Source organism: Molothrus aeneus, chromosome 2, assembly GCF_037042795.1.
Source record: "Molothrus aeneus isolate 106 chromosome 2, BPBGC_Maene_1.0, whole genome shotgun sequence".
Lineage (NCBI taxonomy): Eukaryota > Metazoa > Chordata > Aves > Passeriformes > Icteridae > Molothrus > Molothrus aeneus.
In genome coordinates this window covers 112,242,936-112,257,351 of record NC_089647.1, presented here as the reverse complement: position 1 = coordinate 112,257,351, position 14,416 = coordinate 112,242,936, and the positions used below count along the sequence as shown (strand labels likewise).

The 14,416-nt window shown below is 42.8% G+C and overlaps 1 protein-coding gene across 2 annotated transcripts in view; it reads left to right on the top strand.

Annotated features, from left to right (window-relative positions):
- Positions 1-12,503, top strand: part of SLC37A1 (solute carrier family 37 member 1) — a 36,221-nt gene extending 23,718 nt beyond the window's left edge. For both annotated transcript variants that reach the window (XM_066545537.1, XM_066545538.1), the window contains 9 exons: positions 1,194-1,284; positions 2,184-2,246; positions 3,029-3,114; positions 3,708-3,756; positions 4,991-5,064; positions 5,888-5,966; positions 7,343-7,440; positions 9,260-9,312; positions 9,946-12,503. In XM_066545537.1, the coding sequence (XP_066401634.1) occupies positions 1,194-1,284; positions 2,184-2,246; positions 3,029-3,114; positions 3,708-3,756; positions 4,991-5,064; positions 5,888-5,966; positions 7,343-7,440; positions 9,260-9,312; positions 9,946-9,961 (609 nt within the window). In that variant the 3' untranslated portion in view covers positions 9,962-12,503. The remainder of the gene's footprint in view (positions 1-1,193; positions 1,285-2,183; positions 2,247-3,028; positions 3,115-3,707; positions 3,757-4,990; positions 5,065-5,887; positions 5,967-7,342; positions 7,441-9,259; positions 9,313-9,945) is intronic.
- The last annotated feature ends 1,913 nt before the right edge of the window (positions 12,504-14,416 follow it).

Here is a 14,416-nt window from a genome sequence, read left to right as displayed (position 1 = left end):
GTTGACTGAACCTAATGGCATGTACTTGTTAAAGGTGGAATAGCAAACTGAGTCCATAAGCACTTCTGTGTGTCAGAACTTCCCTTTTTACATTCCTCAGCATTGTTTTAAAAAACTTAAATCTTAAAATCTCTTGTCTGAGAAGTTTCAGGTAGCCCAAACATTTGGACTGCTGGTAAAGGAAAGGAAGTTGCCTCAAGGTCAGAACCTGTCGTTTTTGATTTTCCTCTTGAACTGAAGCCTGATGCAGAATTAGGATTATTTGCAGATTGATTTGGACCATGTGTAGAGTAAAAAAAAAAATCCTGCACCCAACCACTGTATTCCTGCATCTTCTCCTCATGTTCAGTCTGGTCCTCTACTGTTTTTCCTGTAGCAGAGTGGAAGTAGTGGGTGACAAATTGCTGCTGCTGCCACCTGGCATCTCTGAAACCCTGTGGGATTTGTCCTGCCTGGTGTTGGGAAGGGTCACAGCTGCATGTGGAGTGTGTGTGCTGTTCCTCAGGGAAACTGCAGCCCTCCATACCAGGGATTTAGGAAATCTGCTTTCAAACAAGAAGTTATCAGATGGTGAAGGGAATGAAGATGGGGTAGTTTAGCTGCAGCTCTGTACAGTAAATACACTTTTATGTGCTCAGCAGGAATGAGGATGGAGCAAGTTAGAGCTTTAACAGGTCATTGCTCAGTCTGTGATGTGCTCTTACCACATTCTGGTCTGAACTGTGTCACACTGGTTTACTGGCTTTTTACAGAGCTGAACAATAAGGGAAAAATCTTGAACCCATCTGAAGGAAGGAGATAAAGAGCACAAAAAAGTGCCAGTTTCTCTGGAACACACTCCAAACCTGCTATAATGCTGTAGAACAACTTTACTTAAGGGAAATAAGTCATGCAGGTGTTCCCAAACAGTGTAAAATCCTTCCCCTTCATTTCTGTGTTCTCTGCTCAGGTTATTCAGTTCCATTTTAGTGTTCTCTCTTCAGGCAGTTCAGTACAATTGAAAGGAAACATGTAAGTAAAATAACCACAGTCTGCTCAAAGTACAAGCTTTGTGCTCTCAGGGAAAAAATGCCTCTTGGGAATTCATGAGAGAAAAAGAAAAGCCTAAATGCTTGCTAGAAACCATTTTCATAATGGTCTGTGAAAGCAAATAGCTCTAAGATACTAACTCCCTGTTTTCATTGTTCTCTCAGGGAGTTGTGGAGTTCTCCCTTTGTCTCCTGTTTGCAAAGCTGGTGAGCTACACTTTCCTCTTCTGGCTTCCCCTCTACATCACAAATGTGGGTGAGTATTACAGGAAAGGGGTGCTGGATTATGGCTGCACAGTCTCTGCAAATAGGAGCTTGGAATAAATAAGAAAATAAACATTACTGCTTCTGAAAGAGGCTTTTTTCTGCTGCAGTAGCAAGGGAGTTGTAAGTCACCAAGCAGGTTAATGAATTCAGTGCTATGAGAGGGCATTTTCAAAACAAGCAGAAGTCTCTGTACTTCAGTAATTCCAGGCATAAATGCTGTCTCTTTGGCTCTTGCAAACAAATCAAAAAGTTTTACTTTCTAACAATATTTAAGACTGAAGTGTCCTATTAAAACATACACAAAATAATGTAAATGAGTTTCTTTATCTGTCCAGTACTGCAGTTTTGATCTTTTTATACTTTTAGAGTGCAAGATGGACCAACTTTTTAGCAAGGTCTGTTGTGATAGAAGAAGGGTAATGATTTTAGACTGAAAGGGGGTAGATTTAGACTAGATATAAAGAAGAAATCTTTTGCAGTGAGGGTGGTGAAATGCTACAACAGGCTACCATAGAACCTGTGGATGCCCATCCCTGGGAACATTCCAGCTCAGGCTGGATGGAGCTCTGATCTCATTGAAGATGTCCCTGCTCATGGCAGAGGGCTTGGACTGGATGACCTTTGAATATCCCTTCCAACCCAATTTTGTAATTCTGTGATTATAAAAGTGGTAAAATGTCTCTTCCAGTGAGAGCAATTGCATTCAAAAGTCTGTATTGCTGAATACCTACTTTTGTTCTTATTTCTTTTACACAACATCACCTTATTGTGGATTATCTGAATGAAGAATTCTGCTGTAAGATGCCTTTGCCCTGGCATTACAGGACTGCTGAGATTTCCATGTTTTATAGTCCAGAAATGAGACAAATGTTTTGCTTCTCTCACCAGAGCATCTTGATGCCAAAAGAGCTGGGGACCTTTCTACGCTGTTTGATGTGGGTGGGATCTTTGGTAAGTTTTAATGTTATTTCACTCCTGATCACACCAGTTCAGGAAAGGCTCTGGTGTACACAGCTTACATATTTTATAGCTCATATTCATTATTTGTACTGTAGGAGAGCAGCAGTAAAGGTACTGAGCTGAGAGTTGAAAAGTGAAAATCTAGTAAAATACCTTCACAGCCAGTGCTGCTGTCCAGTACAGATCAGAATAGACAAAATATGGAATCTTTTATCTCCATCAGCTCTGGCCCATAAGTCCTGGTCACCACCTAGCAAAATACTTCTTTTTCTCAATCTAACTTAAGATTAGTGGTTAATTTCCCCAGGTGTTTTGGTTTGTTTTTTCCTTGATGCTTTATATAGATGTATGTCATAAAATTGGGAGATCATAATAATAATAAGGACTAGGCTATTCCTGTATCATTTTCAGGGTGACCACTGAATAAATTTTAATGCCAATGCAGACAATTTAGTTTGTTTGCCTGGCTGCAGAGAACCAAGTTTTCTATTGCATGTGAGACCAGTGAGTGAATACCAGAACTCCAGCAGCAGGGCCATGTGGCACCTGGTAAAAGGCTTTTTGCCTTGGATATTTGAAATAAATAATAAGGAGAAACAAGTTCTGGTTCTGTTGTCTTCAGGTCAAAACTGGTTGGGTTCATGAGGATGTTGCTGTATGAATTGTGTAACTATGCAGCAAAAACCAATGGGTTCTGTTTAATTAAATTAAACTGATGTCTTTTGTGGAAAACACACCCTGAATGTTTTCCTCACACCTGTGTGTTCTTTCAGGTGGGATCTTGGCAGGTCTGATTTCAGACAGGCTGGAGAAGAGAGCATCAACCTGTGGAATGATGTTGCTGCTTGCAGCACCCACAGTAAGAGCCTGCCCCTGTCCCACAGCTGTGACACCATTCCCTGGACAGTTCTGCAGGCAGCATCTCCCAGCCTGGATCTAAAGGGTCCAGGCCAGATTAAAAACTGGCATGAAAAGTTGAGCAAGTATAGATATTGGGGCTTAACAAGCTTGTTCACTAAACAAGTCTTATGTATGAAAAGGTTCACTCTCTTGTAAAATCTGATGTTTAGTTGTTAGCCAGAATTGTAGGCTAAAATTTCTGAGCTGTAATTGTTGGAAAACTAGCAGATTGACATGAGAGAGACATTTTTATTTGATGTTTTTAATGAGTTGTATTCTGTGCTGTGTTAAAGCTGCAACTGGAGATTTAAAATTGAGTGGTTTCATAACACTCTTCTTTCTTAAAGGACATAGAGGAATGGGATTCTACCCCTTATCTCCCTTCTGTGTCCAATCAAACAGTCCTTCTACTGTGGCCTGAAAGGGTTTAGTAAAACCTGGAACTTTCATGTAATGCCAGTTAAAATATCTTGTAGTTAACATGGGGCAAATGGGGAACCCAGGATTAGTCCATATGTTGGTATTCTGAGTGCTTGTTTATTCTCTTCCCAGCTCTACATGTTCTCTGCAGTCAGTAAAATGGGCCTTGAGGCTACTGTAGGTGAGTATTTTTAAATTATTCTGCCTAGCTTTCTATGAACTTTGATGCTTTTTCTATTTTATCTTTGGTTTTCTATTTTATCTTTTCCTTAGAGGAGGAAGTATGGAATAAAATTCTTAAATTTGGTCTTGTAGGCTTCTTACAGGTTGAAGTAGGAAGATAGAAAATCAGTAAGAGGTGACAAGAGAACAGATCTCATTAATATCATTAGTCTTCCTGGAGCTTGTTGTGTCAGCACAGGCTTTTTTATATCCCTTGTTCTGAATGTCAGAGATGTTTAAATATTGCCTGTAGTGCTTTTGACAGCAGCATTAACTTCACTTGAGTAGGCAGAATTCACCTGTGGCTTTGTGTGTGTTCCCTCAAACCAGCAATGGAAGCAGGAGGGAGGCAGTGCTGTCTCACCTGCCTGAAGGGCTCCTTCACTTTCAGGGTCCTCTGCTGCTCTACAAGGAAAGAAGGGACTTGTGGGTGTATCTTGTGAGCACCCCCTGCCCTCGTGGCCAGTTTGGGCAAATATTCCCATTTCTGTGGCCTCCCAGGATCAGTAAAGACCCTGGGAAGTGCCTTTTGTCTCAGCCCCATCTGCTGGTACATTTGAGAATTCACATCATGGAGTGAGCACTGAAAAGAGAGGAATGGATGTTGGTTTTCTTTCTTTCTTTCCCAATTTTGGGTCAGGGGAGCCAGGGAAGGATTAAACCATTTGGGAGCCATGGGCTGTGCTGTCCCCTGTTGTTATGGTGAACAGTTTCTTATGCAACTCTGTGGCATTCACATTCTCTGAAAAATCCCTTTGCTCAGGATTTTTCTCCTGGGAAGCTGAGAAGCCTCAGAGAAAAAGGAAATTAATTCTTATCTTATTTGCTTCTCTTCTGTTTTGCTCATGTGGAATGTGTTTGGAGATTGTTTACCCACAGGTGGTTGTTTCATTGGATTCTGGTGTGAGTTGTTTTTCTTCTTTGGCCAATCAGGGCCAAGCTGTGTCAGGACTCTGGAGAGAGTCACCAATTTTCATTATTATCTTTTTAGCATTCTGTCTGTATCTTTTCTGTATTCTTCAGTATAGTTAGTTTAGTATTCTTTAATATAATACAGTATCATAAAATAATAAATTAGCCTTCTGAGAACATGGAGTCAGATTCATCATTCCTGCCCTGGGGCACCCTGCAAATACAATACAACTCACATTTTCTTCTTCTTTTTTTTTTTTTTTTTTTTTAACTTGGAACAGTGATGCTGCTTATCAGTGGTGCCCTGGTGAATGGCCCTTATGCCCTGATCACCACTGCTGTCTCTGCTGACTTGGTGAGTTTGGCTTTCCCTGTGACATTTGGCCTCCAGGAGAGCCCTTTGACTTCTGCAGGGTCACCAGGGAAGGGGCTGCATTGGCCCAAAGCAAAGGAGTAAGGAGATGGAAAAAGGAAATGCTAAACTCAGCCACTGAGATTTGTTTTAGAATTTGTGTTTTAGTGTGAGTGCCATGCTTTTGAGAGGCTTCTGAATTATTCTTGACCAGTCACAAGACTGTGGGTGACAGCCCAGAGTGAATCTGAAGGCTGCATGCAAAGCCTGGCCTCTGTGCAGGTGCCCTGGCCCCGTTTATATTTTGCATTTTTAAATGATTAGGGGAGCTGTAGCTGTGTGAGACATGAGCTGGTGATTTAATTCCCATCAGAAAGTTCTATCTGGCACAGACCTTAACACAAGTAAAGGTGTGTGAAAATAAAAAGTCCAGGTACTTAAGCTGCCAGCACTTCCAGCAAGATCAGGTCAGCCAAGTCACAAATGCCTTGTGAAAACACCAACATTGCTCAGCAGGGAGACTTTGGAAGTTTGTTTTGTAATGTGTTGGTTCCTTAGGGCACCAAGCAAGAGGCAAAAGTCCTCTTATTGTCTTAAATGCAGGGATGTTTTAAATACAGGACAAGGAGCAGGGCAGAAATCTCCAGGCATCCTCTGGAGCCCTGCCCTTGGCCTGGAGGTGTTGGCAAGGTGACCCCAGGCAATGCCCACTTCATCCTTGGCCTTGAGGCATCTCCCCAGCACAGAGCCCTTGGGAGGGGTGGGAGATGGGTGCTGTTATCAGGGCTCAGCTGAGGGTGGGTCTGAGCCATCTCTGTCCCCCCAGGGTACCCACAAGAGCCTGAAGGGGAACGCAAGGGCCTTGTCCACGGTGACGGCCATCATCGACGGGACAGGATCTGTGGGTAAGCCAGGGCCACCTGCCCCAGCTCTGACAGCTTACAACAAAGCATTTCCAGAAAACTTCAGGTCACATTTGGCCAGGACTCAGAACAGTTTTGAAAATGGGGAATAGCACAAACTTCACATGAAACCTCCAGTGATCCCACGGCTGAGGGTGGGAGGAAGGGGCATGTCACTGACATATTTTCTGAAAAATACCTTTGCCAGGAACTTTCTCCTGAGAGGCTGAGAGGCCTCAGAAAGGAAATGTAAACAATGATTATCTGATTGCTTAGAATGTGGTTTGGAGGGTGCTTCCCAACAGGTGCATCTTTGATTGGTTCCATGTGAATTGCTTTTCGTTGCTGAACAATCATGGTCCAGCTGTGTCAGACTCTCTGGTCAGTCACAAGATTTTATTATCACTCCTTGCTAGCCTTCTGATGTCTCCTTTCTCCTTCTTTAGTGTAGTTTTGGTATATCATTTTCTTTTAATATAATAGAATATCATAAAATAATAAATCAGCCTTCTGAAACATGGAGTCAAGATCTCATCTCTTCTCTCATCCTGGGGACCCTCAAACACCACCACAGGGGGGGATCACTGTGATGCCTTAAGTTTTAGCTTTCATATTTTCCAGGTTATGTACTGCATTAGTACAGAACTCTGAACTTCATATGAAGTGTTAGCAAGTTCTCTTTGCAGTTTAATTAGATAAAACAATCCTTTTCCAGCTGGAGAACCAAGGACACTGTGGCAGCTTTAGGCCCAAAAAGTGCAAACAACAGGGAACTGATGAGAGCAACCAGGGAGGATGGGACTGCATAACCTGGAGCTGTAATTGGACAATTAACCCCAACATGGAAATGGACCAAAACATAAAAGTGTGAAAACTCATGGCCATCTTGGGTGTAGCCCCAGCCAGGCTCTTGTACTGCCCAAGGTGCATCCTTTGAAGGCCTTTTAATAAATCCCTGCTTTATTCCTTTGATACTGTCTAGCCTCTGTTCCAGGCAGCCTCTCAAAGCATCGACTGGGCACAGACAGCAAAAGGAGATGGCACTGGGCTGTCCTGGGATCAGGGATATTTTATTTATGCCCTCCATGTGGAAGGGAAAACTGAGTAAAATTCAGCTTAATACAGGATGAACATGTTGTTGAGCCAAAGGCAGATGTTTATCACACATCTAACTCTTCCAGCTCCCCATCTGTACCAGTAATGTTTTTGCACTTACTGGGACTTTTTAATACATCAGATTTAATACTGAGTTAACTAGGTGGAAAAATGGATACTCTAATTCAGAATAACTGCATTTCACTTCAGTGAGTCTTACATTGCACAGTTCTGACAGTATGTAATATAAAATACCAAAATAAAATGCCAATATTATATTTCAGGTGCAGCTTTGGGGCCTCTCCTGGCTGGCCTTATTTCTCCTTCTGGTTGGAACAATGTGTTTTACATGCTCATGGTGGCAGATGCATGTGCCTTGCTAGTAAGTCTAAAAATTTAGATGGTGTGTATTTCCTCTGTGCTAAACTATCCCAAAATGCAAATTGTCCTTTTGCCTTTTCAATATCCTGTATTGTATTAGACTTCCAGTGGTGTAGGAGATTTTCAGTCTAACAGCAAATTTGCTTGTTTTGAAATTCTTATCTAATTTTAATCAAAAATGCAGATCAGTTCTGATGAACTTCCATTCCTGAGCAAATACCCAGCTGTTAATTGCTGGCTGAGCAGCTTAGGGCAGGCATAATTCAAGTAAATCTTCACATTTAGACCTAGAAGTTGCCTCAGATTCCACTCATGGAACAATCACTTCTGTTGCCTTTAAAGCCAATTTCTCAAAGCCATAAAAACTATTTCCTACATTGCTGTATCACCAAAATCACCCTGATAATGAAGCTGTTGAAAGTTAATGCATCACATTTTCCAGATGGGCCCTGAGACAGCTGTACTAAATTAGATGGAGAACTGGCAGTCCTGGCTTTTGACAGTAGCCTGGAGCAGATGTTTGGGGAAAGAAGAGAAGAGCACACAGGTGCTGGTTTGGTCCAAAGCACTGAGCTCTGGGCTCCTGCAGAGGAGCTGAGAGTGTCAGACCATTGCCTTCCTGACACTAGAAAATCAGGAAGCCATTGAGTTACAACTGAGGCTTTTTTTTTCCTAAATATAATTTAAACCCCAAATTTAAAACTTAATTTTTTCATGGTTAGGGGTATATATTAAATATATATAATATATATCATAAATATATATTTTTTCATGTTTAGGAGTATAAATTAAATAAATAAATTGGGTAAGTTAATAGCTGAAGTGTGTTGCCACTGGTAGTCAGCAGCTTGTTTCAGTATTTGGTATTTCATGCTGCATATTGAGGCTTGGGAGGTTGTCATATTTTTCCTAGATAAAGTTAACGTTATTTTTCTCTTACAGTTATTGATTAAAGTGAAAACAATGTCACATTTCTTTGAGGAATCAATTAAAACACCTTTGCAAAGCTCTGGTTTTAAAAGGTTTGGCTCTGCAGTTGCAATAAATCCTTTTTTGCATAACTGTTCTGCTTTTCCTGGTTTTTGCAGAGCAGCACATGGATACCTGTGTTCAAATGTTATTTCTCCAAGGGTACCTGGAGAGGGCTTTATCCTCTTATGTGCCATTCAGTTCTGTCATTCTTGGCCACTTCTGTGCCTCTGAAAATATTTAACTTCTTAATACGTTCATACTTACAACAGAGAGCAAACTTAATTTACAATAGTGAGATTCTGAGGATGATGCAACCTGAAATAGTGAGGAGCCCTGAAAGCTCCAACTGTATTTGTAAAATCACTTTCCTGCTATTATCTGAATAATCCTTTTAAAGTGCATTGAAATCCCTGATGCTGCACAGACAACTAAATGTGAACTGCCTGTACCCACCTTGACTAATTGTGGGAATAAAGCTTTTCACACACAATTGTTTTTGCAAATAGCAGCTAAAATTTCTTTCTGACACGTTTTCTTGAAGCCTCGGGGTCCCTCTGCTGGTTTCTTTACACATTTGCTGGTAAAGTAAAACCAGAAAACCATTGTGGTTTTTATAAAGAAATTGATCTCTCAGATGCAAAAAGGAAATTATATTCCTCTTGCCTGCTTGTTGTGAAAGCTCCTCTACCAAACATTACTGAGCATCTGTAAATCTTTATTTTTTTTTAAACCCAATTCAGCATTGCAGGGTGATGTTTCAAATGAGAAACTCTCCAAATAACAATGAATAATTCTGCTTCTTGTTTATCTGGATGGTACTAAAGGAGATTTTCTGGTTGTTTTTGCAGCTCTTACTCCGTCTTATCCAGAAGGAACTTCAGTGTCATGCAGATCACACCCTGTAAGTGTTTTTTATGGCTGCTGCTCTTGAGTAACACCTTGAAAACACATTTCTAAGCCTTCCATGTATAGCCATAAATGATCATTAAGGGTGGAAAAGACCTCCAAGATCAATTCCAACCTTTGTCCCATAATACCTAAATGTAGACTGGACATGTTAAGTTTTGTGCAGATCCATTTCTCTCTGGTTTAATTCTGCTTCAAAAGAGTAACCTCAGTTTGATGTTTTCAAAGCATGGACATTTTCCTTTAGAACATCTATCAAAAAATATCTTAAAACACCTCTGTTACAGTCTCTTGTTTGTGGGGGCTTTTTTTTCCCCAAATATTTAATCCTCCATGGGTTTCGTTGTGCAGGTGGGGAATTGCCTGCCCTGTGTTTAATAATAGTTTAAAATGTAACTTTTTCCAAAAGTTCTCCTTAAAGAAAAGGGCGACTCTGAATTTCAAACTGAGAAAAAAAGAATTCACTGAATCCAGACACAAAAACTAAATTGAGCCCCTTGATTGTAGAATATTGGAGAAGTAAAATGGAGAGAATAGAAAAATGCACAGCAGGGGCTGGATTCTGCCTTTTGGTGTCTGTTCTGCCTCACACCTCAGCTTTTCCTGCCTGGTTGCTTTTCTCCCCCAGGTTCAAAGAGCACTGAGCTAGCAGAGCTGGGATGAGGAGTGTGCCAGTGGATGGAGCTGCTCCCTGAAAACCCAACCCCATGGGACACCTGATTCTGTGTTTGAAGGCTCTCTGTGTGGTGAAGAGCCTTGCAGGTTTGCTGGGGGCAGTGTGAGACATGGTAAATCCCTGGAGCTCTGATTTTTGCACATGAATAAGTACCTCAGGATGGCCACTGCTCATCACAGATGGGGACTTGGGGAAGGTTTCAGCAGCATGCCTCAACTGAGCCAAAGAGAAATACCAAGTGCCTTTGTTCTTTCTTTTGATAGGATGTTTTTAATTGAAACTATGAACTGTGTAATTGCCAACTATCAAGGCAAAGCTAGAGCAGGAGGAAGTTGAAATTTTAACAGTCTGTGAGTGACTGTGCCAGGGTCAGTGAGCAATGTGTCTCTTATGTCATCTGTGTACACTGAGAGCATCACTTTATAGAGGACAATATCAGCTGGCTATGAAGATGTGCTGCCATTAGGGTTTGAAGCTGCTCACACAATAATCACCTGGCTGTATTATGAGTGTTTAGCTACAGTTCTACTTCCCAAGGACAGCATCCAGCCTTTTGGTAGGTTATAAAATAGAATTTACTCTTGCTGTGTACTGCAGTTAGCAGTTTTCACAGATCCTCTGGATGGATGTTAGTCCTCCATTAGGATGATGCAAAAAAAAATTTTAAAAAAGAGTCCTGAGTAACAAAAAGCAGTTTATGAGTCAGATTTTCCAGTGGGGGCTCTAATGATTTTTCAGGGCATTATAAAATGGTTGTGCATTTTAACTTCCCTGCCAGGCTGGGCTGACATGAGAGGGGTTTCTTTGGGGTGGCAGAGAGCTGTGAGCTGTGCTCTGTGAGCAGCACAGGACTGAGCAGGGGGAGCTGCTCTGGTGCCCACTGGCACAGGGGTCCCTGTTGGGTTCCAGGGCTGGTGTATGCACGTGGAAATCATCATCAGATCTGGGCCTTAATATCCAGAAATCTCTCTCAAGTGGCTCTGGGTTTCAGATTTGGAGCCAAAATATCAGAGAAGAAAAATTACCTGTGTGGGTGGTAGTTTGTAAGAGAACATTTGAGTACCTAGTGCTACCCAGAAAATAGATGGTGTAATGTGTTCAGAACATATAATTTCTTTGTATAGCTGTCTGCTTTGCAAACAGAATGTTTCTGTGATTTTATTTTGCCTTTTTTAAGATGTACAAAGTGAAAAGAAATCTTTTTTTGTATGGGGTGTTTATACTTAAATCACAAAGATTAGGTAATTTAAACTGTGTGTTATCCTTAACTGTATTTATTAAAACTCTAGGCCTTTGTCTTGCTCTATGCTCTTTAAGTTTTGTGAGGCAGTGCAAGAGTCTTTACACTTGATGAGCAAAACACTTGAAAAGCCCTGCAAAATATTCAGGAATGTCCCATCAGCTGCTGCTAACGCTTAATTTCCAGGGCTGTTTTGTACCTGCTCAGTCTTTGAGTTGCTTCCGCTGGTTTGTGCTTCATGCTTGACCTGGGCAGTGTCAGGGTGGGCTCATTTTTAGCTGTTTAGCTGGGCAGAGGTGCAGGGATGACCCCACTGGGCCTTGGGGAAGGTGCCAGGTCCTTGCAGGGAGCTCTAGGAGGGTCCTGCCCCTACACTTAATGGATGGAAGGTTGACTTCACATATTTGGAGTAAACCAGGGGGGATTCTCAACAACTGAGCTCAAAAATCTGTGCTGTGCTTGGGCTGTGGTTAAATGGGTCAGAATTGAGCAGCAGTGTTACTTGGACGGGTTTCCACCCTCCTGGAATGGGAAACTGCTCCTGGAATGTCCAACTGCTCCTCACTCAACCAGGCTGAACCGGGGGCACTGCTGAAACAGCCTCTGATGGGGCAAAAATAACATTGCAACCCCAAAACAGCTGTCCTGGCACAACTGCAGTGCCTGTGTGGGGAGGGAGAGATGGAGGGAGGATCACTTTAGCTGGGGATTCCAGTCCCCTTCCCCAAAAATATGTGTAGAGCTTTATACTAGTTTATGGAAACAGTTCAAGCTCTGCTGTGCTCAGATTTTGAGAAGCTGTTCCCTGTGGGCTGAAGTGTGATGTTAAAAAGCTTTTGGTTGTATTTCTGAAGATATTTAAGTGTGTTTTGGGTTTTACTTGTTGGGGCTGCTGCTGTTATTTATTTATTTATTTGAATAGCTTTTGCACTGCAGTGACTCGGGTATGGGGTAATGACAGATTACATTTCAGTTCCTCCAAGATACAAATTTGCTGGACAAAAAAATTTGTTTTTCTATTTTAAAAAACCCTGAAGGTCCCCCAAATAGTGAATAAACTGTGTGTTTTGTTAGTATCAGGTGTTTATATCTGGAAATAGGCAAGACTGACAAAATTTTGTATGTCAAAATGTGAGTGACCAGTAGGTACAGCCAAAATTAAATGTGTCTGCAGGGTTAGTTTGTTGTTTGTTTTTTTTTTCAATGCTGATTATTGTGATTTTTATCCATTCACCATCCTGTATTGAATAAAAATAGATTCTATTCTAAACAGAGAAGTGTTGAGTACTTTATCTTTTACCATCTCCATGAAGAAATGCTCCATTTATTGGTTGGAAGGACAGACATCCCTGCTGGGACATTTGCCTGTGTCAAATTTGGGCTGAGTGTGGCTCTTGTGGTGAATTTTAAGATGACTTTTTTTGTTGTCTGCTTTGCTCTTCAGTGTATATAGAATTGACATGGAAAAGCTTCATCCTTTCTCTCTAGCACTGATCATCTCCAACATTTATTGTCTTGATTCTGTAATAATGTTTGAGGGTTTTTTGTGCCTCTTCCTGACATACAATGTCCAAACCACAGATGCACTGGGGGAAAAATGATTGGAAAGGAAACCAACTTCTGGTTACAGAATTTCTCAAAATGTGCCTGAGGTCCCTCCTAGGAATAGGCAAATAATAGCTGGGGTGCTTTATAAAAGAAAGGAGACTCAAATCCCAGTTTCTGTTCTGCCTGATGGGGAGCAGGAGCCTCCCTTGTGAAAATCTTTGTAAAACCCTGGCTGTTGCTGGACAGGCTGAGGGGGGTTTGTCTCTGTGTGTAGAAGGGTTTGTAGGGTGGGAAGAAGGTAAATCAGTAGCAGGGACAGCAGTGCTGTGTTCATAAATTGCTTTGTGACTCCTTTTGCCTGTAAGTTCTACAAACCCACTCCGTGCACCAAGACTTAATCCTGTGTGTTTTGCTAGCAAAGGAAATTCCAGAGGGGATTCTGCCATTCCTTTAAGGAGATTATTGCATGTGCTTCTGGCATAGCATCCTTAGAATGGGATGGGAATCCTCCACGAGTGCTGTGCCAAGGCTGTGCTGCCTCAGACTCTGGCTGAACTCGTGTTTGGGCTCAGTTCTTTGGTTGCTGCTGGAAGGTTTCTGCAGCAGCTGATGCCTGGGGTGGTTTGTGCTGCTCAGGATTAGGCAGGTGTAAGAGGGTGTAAATTAAACCAGAGGGTGTTTAGAGCTGTTGGAGGCTGATGGATTTCATACAGAATTAATTTGGGGAAGATTTACCAGAATTCTATCAAATGACGAGGCCCAGGATGGGTGATGGTGGCAATCTCTGCTCTGAACTAAATGTATGGCCTGTGTATGATGTAAATGTTAGATTAGATTATGTCATGGTTTGTCCCAAGCTCTGACAGGATGTTCTGATTGCTGACATGTGCCCTTTTCACCTTGGAGCAAGGCTGGTTTGGTTTTGTTTTGAGCCAGCCAGGGGATGGCGGGGACACTCCTGCCCTGCTGTCACAGCCTGCAGGGATGCTGGGGACAGGGGACACATCCTGCCCTGCTGTCACAGCCTGCAGGGATGCTGGGGACATGGGACACTCCTGCCCTGCTGTCACAGCCTGCAGGGATGCTGGGGACATGGGACACTCCTGCCCTGCTGTCACAGCCTGCAGGGATGCTGGGGATATGGGACACTCCTGCCCTGCTGTCACAGCCTGCAGGGATGCTGGGGACAGGGGACACATCCTGCCCTGCTGTCACACCTGGCAGGGATGCTGGGGACAGGGGACACATCCTGCCCTGCTGTCACACCTGGCAGGGATGCTGGGGACATGGGACACTCCTGCCCTGCTGTCACAGCCTGCAGGGATGCTGGGGACAGGGGACACGTCCTGCCCTGCTGTCACAGCCTGCAGGGATGCTGGGGACAGGGGACACATCCTGCCCTGCTGTCACAGCCTGCAGGGATGCTGGGGACACGGGACATGTCCTGCCCTGCTGTCACAGCCTGCAGGGATGCTGGGGACACGGGACATGTCCTGCCCTGCTGTCACAGCCTGCAGGGACTGCAGACCCTCCTGGGGGTTGTGTCTGCTGCTCTGGGGACCTTGAACTACATTTGCTGCCATGCTGAGTTAAAAATGTGACTGTCACCCTTATGGCAGGGAGAGGGAAGGGAGG